General features: G+C 48.4%; 5 protein-coding genes across 5 annotated transcripts; 2 read left to right on the top strand and 3 right to left on the bottom strand.

The window, feature by feature from the left end:
- Positions 1 to 159: 159 nt before the first annotated feature.
- RhiXN_03993 (small nuclear ribonucleoprotein) lies at positions 160 to 4,758 on the top strand (the record flags this gene model as incomplete). The annotated part of the gene is made up of 17 exons (XM_043323810.1): positions 160 to 168; positions 227 to 439; positions 498 to 599; positions 654 to 842; positions 1,712 to 1,880; positions 1,928 to 2,087; positions 2,136 to 2,244; positions 2,283 to 2,388; positions 2,441 to 2,835; positions 2,895 to 2,936; positions 2,984 to 3,243; positions 3,296 to 3,395; positions 3,439 to 3,591; positions 4,136 to 4,274; positions 4,329 to 4,407; positions 4,459 to 4,568; positions 4,640 to 4,758. The coding sequence occupies 17 exons, from the start codon at positions 160 to 162 to the stop codon at positions 4,756 to 4,758; spliced, it is 2,454 nt and encodes an 817-aa protein (XP_043176229.1).
- Positions 4,759 to 5,240: 482 nt separating this feature from the next.
- RhiXN_03992 (Fungal specific transcription factor domain) lies at positions 5,241 to 6,545 on the top strand (the record flags this gene model as incomplete). The annotated part of the gene is made up of 6 exons (XM_043323809.1): positions 5,241 to 5,446; positions 5,495 to 5,594; positions 5,665 to 5,820; positions 5,862 to 6,102; positions 6,177 to 6,266; positions 6,328 to 6,545. 6 exons carry the CDS (start codon positions 5,241 to 5,243, stop codon positions 6,543 to 6,545), a joined length of 1,011 nt encoding a protein of 336 aa, XP_043176228.1.
- A 206-nt stretch (positions 6,546 to 6,751) lies between these two features.
- On the bottom strand, positions 6,752 to 11,206 carry RhiXN_03991 (nucleoporin; the record flags this gene model as incomplete). The annotated part of the gene is made up of 15 exons (XM_043323808.1): positions 6,752 to 6,889; positions 6,949 to 7,038; positions 7,092 to 7,293; positions 7,352 to 7,506; positions 7,552 to 7,716; positions 7,763 to 7,805; positions 7,880 to 8,101; positions 8,286 to 8,487; positions 8,548 to 8,594; positions 8,636 to 8,789; positions 8,857 to 8,980; positions 9,018 to 9,904; positions 9,949 to 10,254; positions 10,296 to 10,637; positions 10,699 to 11,206. 15 exons carry the CDS (start codon positions 11,204 to 11,206, stop codon positions 6,752 to 6,754), a joined length of 3,585 nt encoding a protein of 1,194 aa, XP_043176227.1.
- A 1,323-nt stretch (positions 11,207 to 12,529) lies between these two features.
- RhiXN_03990 (activating signal cointegrator 1 complex subunit 3) lies at positions 12,530 to 16,390 on the bottom strand (the record flags this gene model as incomplete). The annotated part of the gene is made up of 13 exons (XM_043323807.1): positions 12,530 to 13,802; positions 13,854 to 14,860; positions 14,917 to 15,060; positions 15,093 to 15,122; positions 15,174 to 15,269; positions 15,323 to 15,382; positions 15,436 to 15,635; positions 15,686 to 15,819; positions 15,870 to 15,886; positions 15,942 to 16,046; positions 16,097 to 16,173; positions 16,227 to 16,265; positions 16,348 to 16,390. 13 exons carry the CDS (start codon positions 16,388 to 16,390, stop codon positions 12,530 to 12,532), a joined length of 3,225 nt encoding a protein of 1,074 aa, XP_043176226.1.
- Positions 16,391 to 16,446: 56 nt separating this feature from the next.
- Positions 16,447 to 19,077, bottom strand: RhiXN_03989 (DEAD/DEAH box helicase; the record flags this gene model as incomplete). Its single annotated transcript, XM_043323806.1, has 16 exons — positions 16,447 to 16,717; positions 16,767 to 16,849; positions 17,041 to 17,153; positions 17,202 to 17,290; positions 17,339 to 17,460; positions 17,508 to 17,521; positions 17,567 to 17,642; positions 17,694 to 17,702; positions 17,753 to 17,830; positions 17,882 to 17,989; positions 18,046 to 18,171; positions 18,222 to 18,231; positions 18,368 to 18,450; positions 18,499 to 18,640; positions 18,712 to 18,855; positions 18,995 to 19,077. 16 exons carry the CDS (start codon positions 19,075 to 19,077, stop codon positions 16,447 to 16,449), a joined length of 1,551 nt encoding a protein of 516 aa, XP_043176225.1.
- Positions 19,078 to 19,098: the final 21 nt, after the last annotated feature.

Below are 19,098 nucleotides of genomic sequence, written 5' to 3'. Positions count from 1 at the left end.
GTATACCGTAATTGGGTGGTTGATTGTTTTATTTGGAACTCGACACATGTTTATGTTTCTGGGATAGATTACTACATTGCTACTAGTTTGATTAAATATGATTAGCGCCTGCGCACAAACCTGAACCTATCGACCACTGCTACGGCACTTGCTCCGAGGATGGACTATGTGAGGCCAATACCGTGTCTAGCGAGACCCCGAATATCTTACCTGTCCTCCATGAAAGGACCCGGCTCGTATCAATGAGCTATTGGCCCAGCTTCAGAATTCGACGGCATTTCAGAGTGTCGTAACTTCCAACAACCCTTCAAGCTCAAGCCAAACGCCGAGTTTGCCCACAGACGAGGTGTCTGTTCCAGCTCAAGCTCGTGTCTCTCCACCAGTACCCGGGTCTACCGTATTTGACCTTTATCTCGACTTAATCCTGGAGCGTCTTCGGGTAGCCAACCCCTATGGACTAACGAGAGCATTGACAACTTCCGACTTCTGCCTCGGAGGGCCCACCAACACTTGATTTGAAGTTCATGAATGTACAACAAGCGCTACCTCATATATCCAAACTTACACAGAGGGTTGAAGTCAGAGACAAACTGAAAAAGGTAAGTCTTATCCAACAGTCCAACCACGTAATTTGATACATCGTGTATTGTCAGGAGGTCCAAAATCAGCTTGAGCAGAGTTTGTATGCATCACAGCAGGATGTGATGAGGAAGCATGAACAAAGAGTTACATTTGCTAAGAACAAGTACGTGGCACTCTACATCTCCGACCGTTGCCGACTAAAGTGCCTGGTTGAAAGAGCCAGTATCGTTGGTGTTTCGCTGAGTGACAAGGACATTCGAGTGAGTAAACTTGTTATCATTCTGTCTCCGAAGCAAGCCTTACAGTCGGTTAGGATCTGGTTCACAGCTCGCGGAAGATTTGAAAAGGTTTCATACAAATCAAGTCTTGTCTCGTGGGACGCCCAACGTATAAAACAACAAACACAGCTTGAAACTTTGGGTGTACCTTGCATGTTCGTGACGTCTGATCCCGCTGCGTTACAACGACAGCAAAAGATTTTACGCATACTACTCGAAAGCCTGAGTGAATCCGAAGATACGGAGTAGTTGGATTGATTTCACGGTGTGACTGCGCCATTTCATATCATAGTACAGTATCATGTAATAACTCCTTCATCAGGAGGAAGGTGGCCCCCTTGTCTTTAGAGAGGGAAAAGAGCTAAAAGAGACGAGAGTTTTTAATCAAATTCTGATGTCTCCTTCCGCCTTTAAAGTGCCAAAGAGAAAAACAGAAGCACAAAACTTACCATAAACGGTCGAAATTGAGTATAGAGAAGAGAAAATTAGAGCCTCTGTCTCAAAAGCGAGAAAAGTGTGTTCTCTGATATTAGCATATCGCCAGTAACAGAAGTGTAACGTAACTAGCGACTAATGCTTTGGTAATGCGGCGCTTCGAGACTAAAAATTAATTGCAAACCCAACTTTATACCCCAATTACTACTCCGGTACGCACAGACTGACGACTGCCCGTACCACCCAAAATGCTCGTTCTATATGAGACCTCTCTCGGCTTCTGCCTGTTCAAGTTAAATGACGAGGCAAAGCTTACCGCGGGTGACGTGGAAAGACTTCGAGACACCCAAGGCCGCTAGCAAATTGTGAGTCTTGTGGGAACAGTGTATTTTCGCCGTTGCTGAAGCGTCCGCTAGATTGAAGCTCAAGGCCATACACCGTTTTACATCAACTGCCATGGCAGTCGAAGATATTTCGGCAATGCAAGAAGGAAAGCTTTCCAAAGGTCTGAAGCAATTCCTGCAAGATCAGGTTGTGGACAAAGGCAGGGGAAAGAGTCCTTGGCTGTCATTGAACCCAAGCTTGGTAAGCAATGTCATATTACTCCAGGATGGTTACTGACGTACATACAGGTGGTGCAATAGCGAAGAAGCTTGGTATTCAAGTGGTCTCTGGGGAGTCTACCCAGGACTTGTTCCGCGGCATTCGCAGCCAGCTTTCATCCCTTCTTGACGGGCTTGATCCCACGGACCTGTCTACCATGAGTTTGGGTCTTTCGCACTCGCTTTCGAGGTATGTCCGGAGATATCTTGGCATGGAAATATTGACATCGCCTCCCAGGTTCAAATTGAAGTTCTCTCCTGACAAGGTTGATATCATGGTGATTCAAGCGATCGCATTGCTGGATGATTTAGACAAGGAAATTAACATTTATTCTATGCGCGTCAAAGTATGTTCTCGTTTTAGATATACCTTCATCTGATACAGCTATCTGACCCGGAATGCTGTCCAGGAATGGTACGGCTGGCACTTCCCAGAAATGGGAAGATCATTGTGGACAATCTTGCGTATGCCAAGGTTGTTCGGGAAATGGGTATGTTCTACTCTAAGAACATCCGAGAATACAACTTACTTGGCGGTTCAAGGCTTCCGTACAAATGCTGCGACAACCTCCTTGGCGTCCATTCTCCCCGAAGAACTCGAACTGACTCTCAAGGCTGCTGCAGAAATTAGCATGGGCACCGAAATTTCTGATTCCGACATCTCACATATTCACTCGCTGTGCGACCAAGTCATCTCCATCTCTGCGTACCGAGCGCAGCTTTCCGAGTACTTGCGGAATCGAATGAATGCAATCGCTCCCAACCTTACCGCATTGGTAGGCGAATTGGTTGGCGCGCGATTAATCAGCCATGCCGGCAGTTTGATGAGTCTGGCGAAGCACCCTGCAAGTACTGTTCAGATTCTTGGCGCCGAGAAAGCTTTATTCCGTGCTCTTAAAACTAAACATGATACGCCAAAGTATGGACTTATCTACCATGTGAGTATACAGTATCATTTCGTAGCTTGTGCTTCTAACCATGCGACTATGATGTCCAGGCATCTCTTATCGGGCAAGCTCCTCAAAAGTTGAAGGGAAAGGTGCGATAATTTGATCATATATGTAGGAAAGAGCTGAACATGTTTAGATGGCTCGTATGGTAGCGACGAAGGCCCGCTCCATCCGTGTGGACGCTCTCGCAGATGTAGATGAGAAGTCCGAAGCGACTGCTGCAACCATTGGGATCGAAAATCGAGCCAAACTCGAGTCCAGACTTCGTGCGCTGGAGCACCAATCGGATCTCGGCAGCTTACCATTCGCGAATACAGTTCGCAAGCAGTCCAAATTCGAAATGAGTGGATCCACCAAGCAGTACAACACTGCTGCCGATTCGGTAGGCGCCGACCAGTGGATTTGGACCCGATCCCCACTGAGCGCGCACCAACGGACGCTGCGGCAGATGCGAAGGAAGAGAGGAGAAAGGCAAAGAAGAGAAAAAGAAAGCAAAGGCTGAGAAGAAGGCCAAGAAAGAGGCGAAAAAGGCAGAAGAGGAGGCAGCAGTGACCAACGAGGATGATGAGAAGGCTGCTCGGAAGGAGAAAGCGGCTCAAAAAAGAGGCGAAAAAGGCAGCAGCAGCTGCGGTGGCCGAGGTAGCAGCAGAGATGGCCGAGGAAGCTGCCCCTGTTGTCTCCAACGGCAGTGAGAAAAAGCAAAAGAAGCGACGGGTAGATGAAGGAGAGTCGCCAGAGAAAAAGGTTTGTTGAGTTCACTGGTCCATACCGTGCAATAACTGACAGAAACTATCAATTAGAAAAAGGCTACATGATGTAACCTTGCGTGCTCCCTATCTATGCTGTCTCTTGCCTTGTATGCCGTACATTTTTACAGAGCCATTATGTGGAAGCGCATTGCGCATGATTGTTGTTGTTTGCTTATATTTGAAATTCACGGGTAAATCTCTGTCAGCCAAAGTGGTGACCTAATCTGAACTTCCAGCTTTCTGAAACGCTGGCCACACTCTCGCAGAACGTCAGCTACCGTGTGGTTGAGCGCGACAATCCACCAGTTTATCGAGATTCCCCGAGATTCCTCGCCTTCTCACATGTATTGAGAATTTGAACCTGCTCGTATATTAGCTTAGCCCACCTAGCGCTAGGATCGTTACGCCCCATCTTCTACTCTCCCACCATCCCACCGGTTATCGAAATGGACATTAAAACTCGGTTCCGGCCTCACCAGTCTCTTCAGTGAGTCATTTGAACCGGTTATATAATCAAGGTAGCTAAATGCGCCATTCAGCTGAATAATACGAAAATCGAGCCTGTTGGCGTCGCTCACCCGAAGGGACAGGTTCGGAGCGCATCGAATGAGATGGACTCGCAGCGACCCCCAAAACGATCTCGTAAAGCAATCAACTGCGATCCGTGTCGACGAGCAAGTTGAAATGCGATCGTGGACGCCCATGCTCTGGCTGTGCTACGAGGTACTACAGCCCTGTGTTATCCTGATTCTGGGCCTGCTGAACATGGCCAACCTGCTCAGATGAACGGAAATGAAGCTGTCCACGACAAGTGAGTGTTTCGCGTGAAGAGTGCGACTTGTCGTCTGAATTTCGGCTCCAGCCACGCCGGCGCAGGGGATCCATATGCCGAAATTGCTCGAATGCGTCAGTCGTTGGCCACATTAGAGAGCCTCTTGACCCGCCATGGGATATCTCCCCAAGGGAGTAGTCGTAGCGGCCTGAACCGAGCCCACCGCAACCACACTGGCGCTGATGCTAATGGCATAATACTCCTTCTCAAGTTGGCTCAACTCCTTCACCAGATGGTCTAATGACCGAGTCGACAGCTTATCCGGCAATGGAGGTTGGGATGTACGTTGGGCCTACTAGTGCAGCTAGCCCATTGCTTTCCTTCAGGTGAGATCAACTTGCAGACCTCGAACCAGGCGCAGCCATTGACATGTTACATTCAGCATATGTTGCAACCAAATGGTGTGTTTGAAGGAGGTACAGTCCCGACAGAAACATCCCCAGACGAAAGTGGGGCTGCCAGTTGTTCCCTAGATGTTCAGCAAAATTTGGACCTCTTGGCAAAGCTTCCTGATGTTCCCATAGTGGATGGCCTTCTTCGACATTATTTCGAAAATTGTACCTGGCTCAACAAGTACCTGAACGAACCCTCGTTACAGACATCGTGGACCCGGTTCAAAGCTTCGACATGCACAGACCAGCTAACTGTGTCAATCCTCTTCGCTGTTTTGGCCATTTCCTTACTTTATTTACCTAAAGCCCATCCACTCGTGACTCAACTAGGAGACAACGTCAACCTGCTCAGAAGAGTACTATCAAAATAGCACAATTGCATTGGATCGACACCGAGCGACGGGACCCAAGGTTCCAACTATGGAATTGGTCGAGCTACACCTCTTACGCGCCGGTTACCTTTCTATATCTAAAGTAGATTGCGAAGAGATATGGACCATCAAGGGTGAGGTGATGAGTATCGCCTTGTCGTTGGGGCTTCACCGTGACCCTGGAAAGTGGAAGCTCAGCAAGGAGCAAATAGAGAGGAGACGGTGGGCATGGTGGAATGTATTGCAACTGGATAGGTGAGCGCCTACGAAAACGTAACGTGCGACCGCTTAACTATCAAACAGGTGGCAAGCGTTCTTATTCGGTCGTCCCATTTCAATTCCCAACTCTCATTTCGATACGAATTTCCCTGTCGAAAACAAGACTGATCCTAGCATAGGGGCGGTTAGCAACCCCAATCTCCCCTATCTCCATCAGTTCAAGTTAACACTGGTATTGGGTGATATTGTGGCAGATGCTACCTCGTGCCGACCTACACTTTATGATCGCATCCTGGCCCACGAGAGAGCTCGAATCTTGGTTCCAGAACCTTCCTCATGATTTAGCTGTTGACGATTACCATCTAGCCAGCTTGCTGTCTTCCCAAGCACTCGCTTCCCGCAGACTGGGGGTACAGAGTCTATGCATCGAGCTTTAGCTTATCATATCAAGTTCACGCTCCACCGACCATTCACTACTCCTCAAATCCGCCGCGATTCGAGAACATCTGCCAGTTACGATGCCTCGATCATCGCGGCTGACAAACTCATACATCTCTGGACAACTTCACGGCCCGACTTCATGTCGAATCCTCTGCTCGCCGTTCCTGGTCATATCTCCTGGGGACCCTTCCACATATTCGCGGCCGCAATACACTTCTGTTTCTTGTTGATCTGGAAACCAGACCAACCCGGTACCGCCATGTTCCGATCAATATCCAGCGTGTGATTACCACACTCGAAAGCCTACGGGTTGAGATTCCAGTAGCCGACAAGGCGCTCCGAGTACTGCAGACACTCGCACCGCTTTACATGGATGGAACCATGCGCAAAGTTGACGAGAAGCAAAGGGACAGTTGTTTGGCGATCGTTCGGGCTCGCGTTCCCATGCCATGACTCACGGCTATCGAGTCGGCCAGGGGCGGCTGATTCGCCATCCCAAACGTGGGCATCTGCGCATTCTCCGGCGTCCGCAGCAGGGAGTTCAGCTGGACGCTCCCTCGACTCGGTCCAAATGTCGCTTCAACCTTTCGGTGCACACAATTTGAACCCTCGCCGTATCCGCAAAATTCATCCGAAGAAGCGGTTTGGAGTGCATCCCTTGGCCTCGACGGCGATTCTTGGAACATGTTTTTGATGGACGGAACACCTTCATCCTTTCTGAACCGAGTGATCTGCTTATACCCTTTTTGGAACTTCTCACTCAGGCTTTAAATAAAAAAGATCACTAAATAATTGAATCTTTCGTCCCTATTATATAAAGCTAAGACAAAGCAATCGGCATGTATCATCGGGGTGCGCTCCATTTTTGCAGTTTTAATAACCGCGCTGCGAGGTCCTTTTTCAAGTTTCGGCGAGATGCTTTTGTTCCGAGGAGGAAGCAGGCTCCGAAGCCGCGATGATCAGTTGGTCGAACAGCGAGTACGGGAGGCAAGTCGTCGAAGCGTGTCGCGGCGGCATAACAGACAATGCATCGGTGGCCTTGACACACGACAAAGTTAGACTGTATGATCAGCTACTAAGGAATCGCGGTTTCTTACCTCTTTGACCATCCGAACACTATACAAGAGCGCGTCTTGGAGGCGATTGTATTTCAAGCACAGACGTACCAGATAGTCGGGTTGTTTCTCCTATCAAACCACATTAGTTCGCTCAGTATACCAACAGGATCTATCAAACTCACCAGGAAAAACGAAACAAGCCAATTGTAGTCTCGCAGACTGGTCAACTCAGTATCCGCCACAGCTTTTCGATAGGACCAGTCACCCTCTTCAACATCGTGCCGTTCAAGACTGAGCTGGAGGTAATGCCATGCTCGCTGGATGGTAGACCCATCCCATGCAAGCGTTTGGTCGGTTTCTAGCCATGGTATACTTTCATTGTCGCTATATCACCGCAACTCAGTTTTCAATCTAGCGCTGGTCTCAAATATGTTGTACTCACGCTAGCTCGGCCGACGCAGTCAAGTTCATGCACTGCGTCGCCAGGTTGACAAAGGCAGGACCAAGGTCTGCGCCCACTAGTCTACCAGTTGAGAAAGCGAGGTCAAAGTTATTAGCGCGTATAGAGCGAGACGATGTCTTGCGAGGACGAGAGGCCTGTTGTCGTTAGGACGGATGTAATACAGAAACAGTGTCGTGTACATACTGTGATAACTGAGCTCGGTAGTATCCCAGCAGTTCGATCCGAGCGCTCACAAGCGCATGTTCTTGTCTCATATCCGATAATTGCACGACCTCGAAATCTTTGCAGTCTGGGTTGAATTTGGCCTCGGGTATATGCACAGTCAGTTTTCGTCGTTTTCGTCCCTATAAGGTTTATCAACGAGGGGCTTTAGTAAAACCATGGGCTTACCAGATCTTCGTCGGTGGACACACTCAAAAGGACCCATGAATGACTTGGATCAACCAACTCAAGGAATTGATCGCGGCCAAATAGCAGCGTGCTTGAACATTTGCAACCTGCACAAACTCTTCTTCCACTACGGCCTCTTCCCCTAGCCTTCTAGCCCGCTCGTACATGGCTGCACCCGCGCTTCGGAAGTCACCTCTAAAGACATGCCAAGCGTAGAGAATTTTAGCATAGTCGGGCCATGCGAATGGATCCGCATGCCGGGCTTTGAAGGAGAGTGCGCTCAACCTCGACATGGTGTCCAACGAAACCAAGATGCGCAAGTTTATCGGTATAGTTGGCCTCGCACATGGCTATAACTAACTGTCGGACGTTTTCTCGGTGCCTGAGATCTCCCATGTCAGTACTCTGAGGTTCGAGCTGCGCGCAACTCGGGAGATCTTACAAGTCTGTGTACGGGTGCTCACGAGCACGACATACGCATCCTCCCACATGGCTAAATCCACATATGCTCGGAACACTTTACCACATCCCCCGTGCGTCAAGATCGGGGGGCGCATCTTCGATGGCCTGACGCCAGAAGGGAATAGCTTGCGTGAGGCAGCAAGCGTCGTTGAACAATTCTGCAACGTGTCTATAATAGGCGCATGCTGATTCAAGGTTCAGAGGAGGGGGAAGCACCGATTCGAGAGCGATTTGGTCGTTGGGTGTGAGATGTGTGATCAATCCTATATAATAATGAAGGAAGATTAACAAATGTATCAAATAGTCGCAAATGCGAAACCCACCAAAATTGTTGGATACTTTCTCGAAGAGCACCGCAGCCTCGTCTGGCCTGCCCAAGTCCACGAGCAACCGTGCGTGAACATAACACACCCCGGGAGTAGGGGCAGTCTCATGACAAGTTCCCTCGAAAAGTCCAGGTAGCCCAATGACCGTAATCGTTCGACAAGTCCCAGAGTACCAGGTCCAGCATCCAACAGAGCTACATCGCTCAGAACACCAGCTTCTCGGATGAACGCATGGCGGACTGAAGCACACTTGAAGAAAGATTGCGCGAGGGAGAAGCGAATGAACAAGAGAGTACTGGGGCCCACTCCGTCCTACTCCAATCGCTCCCGGCGCGGGAGAGGCGAATCCCATTGCCTCGAATCGTGCCAAAACATCGTCCTCGACATCGCCATACCCGCCGCTCACCCCTGCCAAATCCCCGGCACTTTGCTTAGTGAGTGAGCGAAGCAGTCCGAGTGCGTGGAACGTTATGCATGCTCGGCCGGCCGCCACGCTGGATTTGATGCGGTTGCAGAGCGATAAATAAGAGGAGCAAAAGGATAGAGAGACAAAGGTCGTAGCGGGCCTCGATGGACTGAGCAATGTATGCCGTCGTTAACGCCTTTTTGAATTCGCCGTCGTGGCCGATCGCCAGGCCCATGCCACCGTCCGGATCTTCGAGCTTGACGACATGCTCGAGTTTACCAACAACATCGAGGGCTTGCAAAACTGCGTCTTCTGGGTCACCTATCATGCCCAGCCCCGACCTAACGAATGCTGCCGGTCCGTCAGGAAGCAACCCATCCAAATGCCTTTGCGCGACGTCTCTCAATACTGAATCATGCGAATAAGCAATTCGTCCGTCTCCACTGACGCTTCTCAACGCGTCTTCGAGCTGCCGAAGTTCTGACGAGGGGATATTTGCGCGTAAGACCACGCCACGCCGAACAAGGATGCGCTGCTTGATGTGTTCGCGCCGGCCAGCGAGTGCACTGACATGGGCTCGTCGAGAGCGACGATGGTGCCCATACGTTCGCGCGCAACACGATCCATCGCGCACGAGAAGCCCAGTGGCAGCCCGCCCGTTCGACGGCCTGGCAGCGCGCCACGAATCCCTCCCAATCTCTTCGGAGCGCTGACCAATACCGATCCCACATTTGGGCGCCGGTGCGCGGGTCCGTAGTAAGCGAGACGCTGGAGCCGACAACTGCTGCGATACGTTCCGCCAAAGTTGGGTAGGGTGTGTGAGAATGTATGGAGCAACGTCGATGAGTGATTGTTCGTACTGTTTGATGGCGATGTGGAGTGTGTACGGGGAGAATGCACCTGGTCGAAGGATAGCGGCCAAGATACTCGAGGCAAGAGTGTCTCCTTCTTGGGTGCTTTCCTCAAACGAATCGGGAGAGAGCTCTTTTTACCGTCTGCACTGAGGGTATTCCATGGCTCTTGTTCTGCTTCAGTTTCATCGAGGTCGTAAGTGCTGGTCTGGATTACTGTGCGGCCTTGTGAATTCCAAAGAAGATAAAGGACATCATCTGCGACGAGGAAGTCGCGAAGCTCCCAGCCTTCAGTCTGTGCGGAACATGGTTTGCGGCCAACAAAATTTAGGTCCCGACGAGAAGAGGAGCGATCTTGAGCGGACAGACGATACAACAAAAAGAATCCTGCCGTTTCGGCTCCAGGAGTGGGCATGAATACAATAACCTCCGTTCCGGCATCCATATCTGGGGAGAAACTGTCTTCGTCGAGGACCGGGGGAGAACACGGATGATTGGCCTATAGTCTGAGTCGATGATATGACCTTCCAGTGCAGGAGTCTTTCCAGGAGTGGCCGAACGGGTTATAAGCGCATCTGTTTGGAAAAACTGTGAAGGAATCTGCTTGGACGCAACGAACTTGCCGTTCCCAGTAAGCCACACGCAAGTGGCGGTCCGGGAAAGAGTGGCGACCAGAGAGGTTGCTCTGGCATAGCCAGAATCGGCAAGCGGGGGAGGAATGGAGGCCAGAGCAATAATTTTTGAGGGGTCTGGCGCGGTTGGACCAGAGTAGAAAGATGGCATGAGTGAGGAAAACGAAGGGAATAATTTGGTGGGCCATGCAATGACTCCTCAGTCCAGTCCCCTAGAAGCCCGTCAACAGAAATATGGGCCCCATGCATTTGAACATACCTGTATATTCCAGCCCATTCATTTTGGCAGTCAAGCGTAAGACACCTCCATCGTTAAGCCCAATAAACACAACGCCGACCTCTGGGACATGTACGATTCCGTCAATGGGTGCTGAGATGGAGGTAATACGGTATTCTTTGGGTGCATACTGTGTCGAATTCCACAAGTGAGGGAGAACGAATCGTAGACGGAAGATAGAGCCGTTGAGAGTGACGACCAGCACATGGAGTTCAGCTATCCCAAGCATCATAAGCGCAGGCTGCAGGGCTATCTTTGACGCGAACGAGAACCTCGCTGCCCGCATGCCACTCTCCAAGGCCATGAGCTCGAGCATATGACCGCCGTCGAGCACTCGCAGAAGCACTGCATGGATTGTCGTCGCATACTCTCCATGCTCAACGAATCCTTCTGGCTCCTCGCGCCCTTCGTGTTGCTCTTGCGAAGGTATTTCGATCGGCACTATATTAGTGCTCAGGCCACTTATGTGCGTGTACACCACGCTCGACATTGTCGGTCAACAGTGAGGGTTGGTCACGTGGTCTGCCGACCAGGCGCTCTGACAGGCGCTCTGACATCTGTTTTGTCATCAACCAGGTCATAGCATATCTACCTCCAGAGTGTGTATGGCATAGAACGATATCGATTGTCACAGATATCTAACATGTCAAGACGTTTGAGCCATTAACCTGGAACGAATATCCTTGGACTCGAGTTTATGTATACTGTAACGCTATGGATCTATGCGTGCACGACGTCCCAAATTTACTTCAACTAAATCTTAGTCCTATCAATCCCCTAATGACCCTGTTCAAATAGATTCTCATCTGTGGGAGTATTACCTTTCTATTAGTGTCCTTCAGAACACTCTGGCGCCGACCCAGCCGTATACTTCATTATTTGTAGATTAACAAAAAGTCCGCTTGATTGCATCTTTCAGACTCTGACACAAACAAGTGATGGGTGCTACCCATGGCTCGCCACTAACAACAGCCCCTAACACTCTGGGTCTGTACAAACCTTCACCAGACCATTTCTATTCTCATGCTATTTCACCCCACCTATGACCCAGTTCGACTTGTACAATCGGTTGTTCACCAACAATGATTACGCAGTTCGCACCCCTACCCGTGTTTATTACCCTTCTCCAGGTCATCCTTGCTCTTCTCCATTAATTCTTTTTCTCCACCTCGTATTCTCAGCATCGTTTTGCCCATAACACAGCGAGCTGGCTGCTATACATTTCTGCATCTGTATGCTAATAACGTATAGTATTCTGACGCCCCTCGCTCAGGTAGATACAAATAAATTCATGTTACTTGATGTACAAAGCACCCTGAGACTTCTCTGCTGCTCATGGGTGTTCCAAGATAGAAGTAGGAGAACCGGAAGAGGGAACAGAAGCGACGCATAAGAACCAAAAAGGAATAAAAGAGTGTCTAGGAGACCAATATCCTACCCAGTGCCAGCCGGTAAGTGCTTAAGCCTACAACAGGAGGGGAGCACAACAAAGGAAATATAAAAGGAGCGGAGCAATGACTCCAAACAAAGTGGGAGGTCTCGACATCCCAATGTGTTATTAAGCCGCATTGATCAAGGGCTAACTTTGTACACCCCCGCGACTGTTATAACCGCAGGAGGAGGCACTTTGTGAAGTCTTGTAAGCAGATACGACCAGTTTTGTTCAACACGGCACTATATATGCGCAACAAAACATCCATGTGACCCCAATAAAGCTCGTGGAAGGTCAAGTGTGACTTAGGGTTCTAATTATAACTCAATTTAACGACTCGTTTATACTAAATCGACAATTCATACATTTGCGTACATATAGCTACGTTTCCCATACTAAATCAACCAATTTCTCAAGTGTGTTCGTTGCATCAGGACCGTCTTCATAATAGCCGGGATTAGCCGCTAACCGCCTTCGTAAGTAAGTATGTCCCAAAATATCCAACAAATCTTGAGGACTCTTGAGCAAATTCGCCCCCTTCATCACTTGCGCCCACCTCTTCAAGACTACACAATCGTTCTCAATAAGCTCGGACTCGAGAGGTAGGCCGCTTTCGAGGAAGCGCATGTAAGTATCCCTATCCTCTGATTGACACATCAGGATGAATGACCCCGCAGCTCCCGATCTGACGGCTCGACTCTGCATACGTATGACTTCTCCCAAGGTGTAGTCCCGTAGCTCCTTGTCTCCTTCCGGATCAAATTCAATGTACTGCGTACCCATTACGATCACTCGCGCTGCCCTCACTGGGATAGACCAACACGTTTCACGAGGAGCAACCAGGACTCGGACTGTCCCTTCTGCATATAACTCGAGCATAAGTCGCTGGTCCCGTGGAGTGAGCCGGTCATGGTAAACCCCTATACCATGCGCCACCCCATCTGAGAAGTCTTTGTTATCGAGACGTTGTGTGTATGGTTCCATTGCGTCTGGAGTTACACCGTTCCCGAGGAAGCCCAAAGGATTAAAGTCGACTCCGCATGATGTTACTAGGTCACCCACTACCGCCCGGCAAAGTCCTTGCGCAGGAACAAATACTATGGCCGTTTCCACGGGTGCCATGGAGCGTAAAGCGGTATACACTGGCTTAGCCATTGCGCGAAAAAGAGCACCAGAATGAGGGATAGAGAAAGTTTGAGAACTGGTGACGAGGTCTTGTTCTCTATCTTGCGGTCTGAAACTGTAATTTCCTCGCGTAGGGACCGCGAGCCAATTCGCAATGTCGGAAGTATCAGTCAATGGAGCAGTTATTCCAATAAATCGCACGGGTATCGTTTGCGTTGCATGTCGAAGGATCGCAATAGCAAGCTCGTACTCGGCATCAAGAGATTCCAGGGATTCAAACACTATTGTGTTTAAATTGCGAACGAATGGGCTACTGGATATAGTTTGATAGTTATTGCATGCCCATTCAAGAATTTTCGAGGGTGTGGTAATATATGCCCTGCCGGGACGATGTGCATCGAAGTCTCGTGTGCTTGCTGGCGTTGCATCGACACCCCATCTTCTAAGTATCGATACAACATCTCGAGCATCTCGTTTCCGAGGGGTCAGAATGAGAATAGACCACTTCGGTGTGGAAACTAGCGATTTACTAACACCCAATTTATTAGTTATTCTCTGGGAGACACGACACTGAACTCACCACACAGCAGAAAGAACCAGGGTTGACTTTCCATTGGCGGTTGGACCGGCAAACAAAACGTTCTGCGCAGTTTGGATAATTAAATAAAATGCTTGGGTTTGCATGCCGTTCAACGCCAGAATAGAGTAATCTGAAAGTGTTGATTGTAGCCTAGGATCCCGGAATACACTCAAAGGTAGGAACGGCAGCTGAAGTACGGGTGTAGGGAGTTGCCCAGTCTTAGGGAACACAGTATCTGCAAGATAGATAGGAGCCTCAAACACGGCTCCTATCCATCTGTCTGATATCAAACGAACAGTCAAGGTCTTGTTGGTTCCCGTAACCACACGTAATGGGATAGTAAAGTCTGTGCGTAGTACTTTTGAGGACCCAGCAGACCATGAGACTCCTCCACTAGCGTTGGCTTTGCTCGGTCCTCCGGCTTTACTTGAAGATTCTGCTTTGCTCGAACCGGGAAGATCCTTGGAAATATGTCCGTCTACGTTTTCCTTATCCTTTACCGTTGTTTTCGTGTTATTGTTTCCACTGGCCACGAAGGCAACCTTTGAGAACTGCAAAATGTGATTCCCTTCTTCATCTTGAACCCAAACCCAGAATGGCTCGCGCTGTCCGTGCAGCCTGGTATTCCAATCAAACTTTCGAGTCGCTTCCACCTGGATCCGTAACAACTCTGTTGTCAATGGACGGACACGTGCGGAAAGTTCGACATGGGGGAAGCATTTGGCAACTTTGAGTAGTGCACCCCCATGCTTATAATTCATGTGGATCAGCGCGCCTAGTTCTTCTGCGTTATGTTCCGCTAACTCGGCCGGAGATAGGTGGTCAGCCCAGGTGGTGAGGTTGTGCATAAGATCACGGGAGAGCTCGGGAAATTGTTCCATTGGATTGGCGAATGGCCAAATCCGCTTTTCGACGGCAAGAGACATTTGTGCGAGGCTCGCTGCTGTGGAGGCAAATTTGCGGCTAACTGCGATTTCGAGGAGTGCTCGAATAATACGACCACCGTTCTTTTGGAGCGTAAGTATGGGGAGCTGGTGGTTATGGGAGGGATGAGTGCACTTACCTGAGCAACATATGCCATATCTGAGACTAGAGCAAAGTCTTGTACTTGTGCTTTTGAGATGAATGCTTGGAGTAAGACATTTACTTTGCCTTCCACCGTGTCAATCGGGCTTGGTTTGCGATTGGTTGCGTCTCCACCCTTTCCCTTTCCATATGTTTTCTCCCAGTAGTGCTTACGCCAACACGGCGGTTAGATGTGTCTTCTTGCTAGTTGAAAGTTTTTTTTACCGAGTTACTTCCCATCTCGAGTGAACTAACCTTGGGTTCTGGAAGCTGACACACGACGATTTCTTCATTTTTAAGTAAGGCCTCTAACTCGGGATATTCGTTTTCTCGGGTCTGAATTTGAGAGAACTAAGGGAAAGCTGTTAAGGAAAAGTCATTGCACTCGAAATACACGCATATACCTCGGTACTTTTGCTCAACATGACAAGTAGATCGCTTTCCGACATTTTGGGCTTGAACATCTAGCAAAAATTATCAATGAATTGTGATGTAGTCGGCTTGTAAACAAACATACTTCGTTGTAGACTTCAATACTGGCGTAACGAATATAATACTTGGCTGCGATCAGCCCGAGGTCGGTGATTGTCAGTGAGTCGGTTCGCTCATGAAACTTGATCATTCCGCAACTATGAAGCTTTTTCGCAGCACTAGTTACGAGTTCCATTCTTCTTCCACCAAGCTGAGGGTCATCCTGTATCATATCACGCGAGATTCCTGTAAAATTTGATGAGGAATTGAGCAATCATCATAATGAATTCACTCACCGTAATGGAATGGGTTTCTACGCATTCGCACAAATAAGTACGTGTATCCGAGCCAAGAAACCGCTTCTTGTAATGTCGATACTGTCCCCAATGCAATTTCGGCATTGAGGGAGTCCACTATTCCTGAAACCAACCTATTATATCATTAGTTTTGAATTTGAGACTCATCACAACCGCCACTAACTTGGATTCAATCGGGTGCTGCGAAGAGCTAAGTGTCAGTACTTGTGACCCAGGCTAATCTCATTCTACTCACCTGGGATGTCATCACGTTCAAATAATGGTCAAGTTTATCTTCGTTTGTACATATATAGCCCACACCGCTTGATTCCATACCAGGCCGACCCGCTCGTCCAAATATCTAGATACTCTCAACAAAGCAGAAGCTTTGTAAGTAAAGAGAAAACACACCTGCAGCACATCCAAAACCGACAAGTCTACAAATGCTCCACGAGCGCTATCGTATACTTGGGTACCCTTGATGATAACTTCGACATGTGTTATTCAATTCACCGAGACGAACAGTACAGTGTTGACTCACCTGCATGTGCTGGGAGATTGACGCCCCATGCTAGGGTAGCTGTACAACATAACACCTAAATAGGGTATTGCACGGGCTTCAAACATCTTTTCCATCATGTTTCGGTCAGACCGCAACATACCAGCATGATGTATTCCAAATCCGTCCTCGAAAAGCTGCTTCATTTCTTTGTTTCTTGAACCCCCTATCTCTCTTTTGAAGGATTGGTACTGTGGATGTTCTATACACGAGAAGCTTTCCAGCGAGTCGTCCGCTGTCGCAGCTTCTTTGAGCGCCAGTGCTGATTGACTGTCTCTTTTCGTGCATGTACGAAGACCATCACTTGATGCCCCTCTTTGACCAGTTCGGATACTTTCTCAAATGTGACTTCATCCAAGTTCTTCTTCGCCATCGGGCTCCCTGATTTTCCTTTGATTCCCAGGAAATGCTGCTCGAGGGGTACTGGTCTAAAAGAGCTATCAAAATAGAATAGCCCCCGTTCTCGGTTTGCCCTAAGGGTGCTTTAGCGGGCAACCGTGCGTTAGATGCATACAAACTGACCCAACAAAGTCGGCCACGTCCACGTAATTTGGTAATGTGGCGGATAGACCCACTACACGAATTACGGACTGAGTCGACTCTACCTGTATTTGTGGAGCTTTCAATCTAATTCAAATACATTAGGCAGACATTATACCTGTCTTAACGTTCTCGCAATGATGGTTCAATCACCGCACCACGTTCGTCATTGAGCAAGTGAATCTCATCAATAATCAACAGTTTAATTTTCTGAGACTATCCTCAGCACTTGCTATAGCCCTTCAATAGTACTTACTGATGCAAGTTCACCTTCTCCAGTTGGTTTACGGGTTACAACGTCCCATTTCTCGGGTGTCGTGACAATTATTTGCGTTTCAGCAATCTCCGCCTTCGTCAATTGCATGTCACCTGAAGATCGACTGAGTTTCTGAAACCCTCAGCGCCAACGATGCATACCGGTGAGTTCGCGCACTTTAATATCAAGCCAGGCCAATCGTTTCCCAAGTTTACGGACTATCTCGGCTGCCAGTGCCTTCATAGGTGCTCTTAAATCCCAGTAAGTACAGACGAGTGTCACAACTGAGATATCTTACACGTAGATAACTTTGAAGTCCTTTTTTCGGATCAGAGACGCGAGTTGCTGAGGGTTATTTTTGGAACTCAGATGTTGATCAATCACACGAAGAATAGTGAGCATTGCAACGTCAGTTTTTCCCTACGGGATGGTTCAGTAACACGCTGTGTAAAATCCAGGTTACATACGGCACCGGTAGGAGCTAGGAAAACTTGGTTTCAGCTGCCTGATATATGAATCACAAGACCTTGAGGGTTATTTTTGGAACTCAGATGTTGATCAATCACACGAAGAATAGTGAGCATTGCAACGTCAGTTTTTCCCTACGGATGGTTCAGTAACACGCTGTGTAAAATCCAGGTTACATACGGCACCGGTAGGAGCTAGGAAAACTTGGTTCAGCTGCCTGATATATGAATCTCACAAGACCTACCGCAAATAAGCATGTTTTCATTTGTGGTATACGCTGTTGGATAAACAATAGACTGAATTCGATTGAGAGATTGGTACCCTGTGGATATTTGTTAATAAAACACCATAAGGAATCTAAACGAACGCATACAGGGAAGCAGCCTCGCGCCAGGACATCTAATTCACCAACAGGGATGCGTCTCTCGTTGATTCTAGGCGGTACAGCTTTTGCAGGGGGTATAATAACCTCTTGATATTGCTATAGCCAAGCCTCGGGTGTTAGCAATAATTGTGCGAGTCAGTCAACTTGGTCACCTCATTTGTATGACGCTGGGTACCAAGCGGAAGGAGAAATTTAGACCCAAACATGGAGAGGATATTTCCATGGATATTGCTACCCGAAGTATAGACGTGAGGATACTCTGGCGTGTCTCCACCAATCTGCGAAACATTAGTATTGGAATATACCCCAAAAATGAATTGTTGCATACCGCTGCCCCGCTAAAACAGCGGTCTCTCTTCATTCGCTCTTAGATTTTCTTCTATTCGCCTCTTTGCCTCTTCAGCTGTAAATCCTACCCGACCTTCGTCTGATGCACTCATAATTACTACGAGCCATTGGCAAACATGCATATACCCACCAAGTCCTCCGTTCGGTTCGGTTACCTTTCCTGGCCTAGACACTCCATTTCCTAAAGAGTCCGAACCCAGACTTAGAAGCTTACGCGAAAAATGAGTTTAGGTAAAGTCATAAAGCTGCCTACTCACCGCTTTCCCTACTTCTCGCCGGTGAGACATGATCTGGAACACTAATTCCATCTCATTCATGCCCACAAGGTCCATAATAATTTGAGACTTCATCTTCGGGCCTGTCTGAGCAGAGATGTTCTCCCATGGAGTTGAGTAGCGGCTGTAGATGTGAGTGACTTCAACGGTACATTTTAGAAATGGACGCTATTATCTGATAGAAGGTTAGCCTACCTCTTTAGCTTATCCAATATATCAAGCACTTCACTCGATTCGAACGTGGCGTTTGTTGGGAATGCGCGGCCTGCCTTGACGCGAAAGCCATACACCACCGAATCATTGTTCTCCCAGTATCGACATCTTCCAGTTGGTGAGCGGCTGGCGATACAGAAGGATGAGTAAATAATTCAATGAGAAGCAAATCGTGCCCTTCTGACCAGAATCTATGTGATTGACTGGAGTTTGGCTAAATGAATTGTTAGATTGAACCGGTTTGGTTCACAATGAGACCGCGTACTTGGAATTCTCCCAAAACTTTGCAGCATTATCAAGAGCTTTCGAATCAAGAATTGAGTTAGCTAGACCAAGCCTAAAGCTCATTATTTGTTCAGGTAAAATAAA

This window comes from Rhizoctonia solani, chromosome 1 (assembly GCF_016906535.1).
Source record: "Rhizoctonia solani chromosome 1, complete sequence".
In the NCBI taxonomy this organism is placed as follows: Eukaryota; Fungi; Basidiomycota; class Agaricomycetes; order Cantharellales; family Ceratobasidiaceae; genus Rhizoctonia; species Rhizoctonia solani.
Note: the sequence above shows the minus strand (reverse complement) of the source record. Positions and strands in the feature narration are given on the sequence as shown.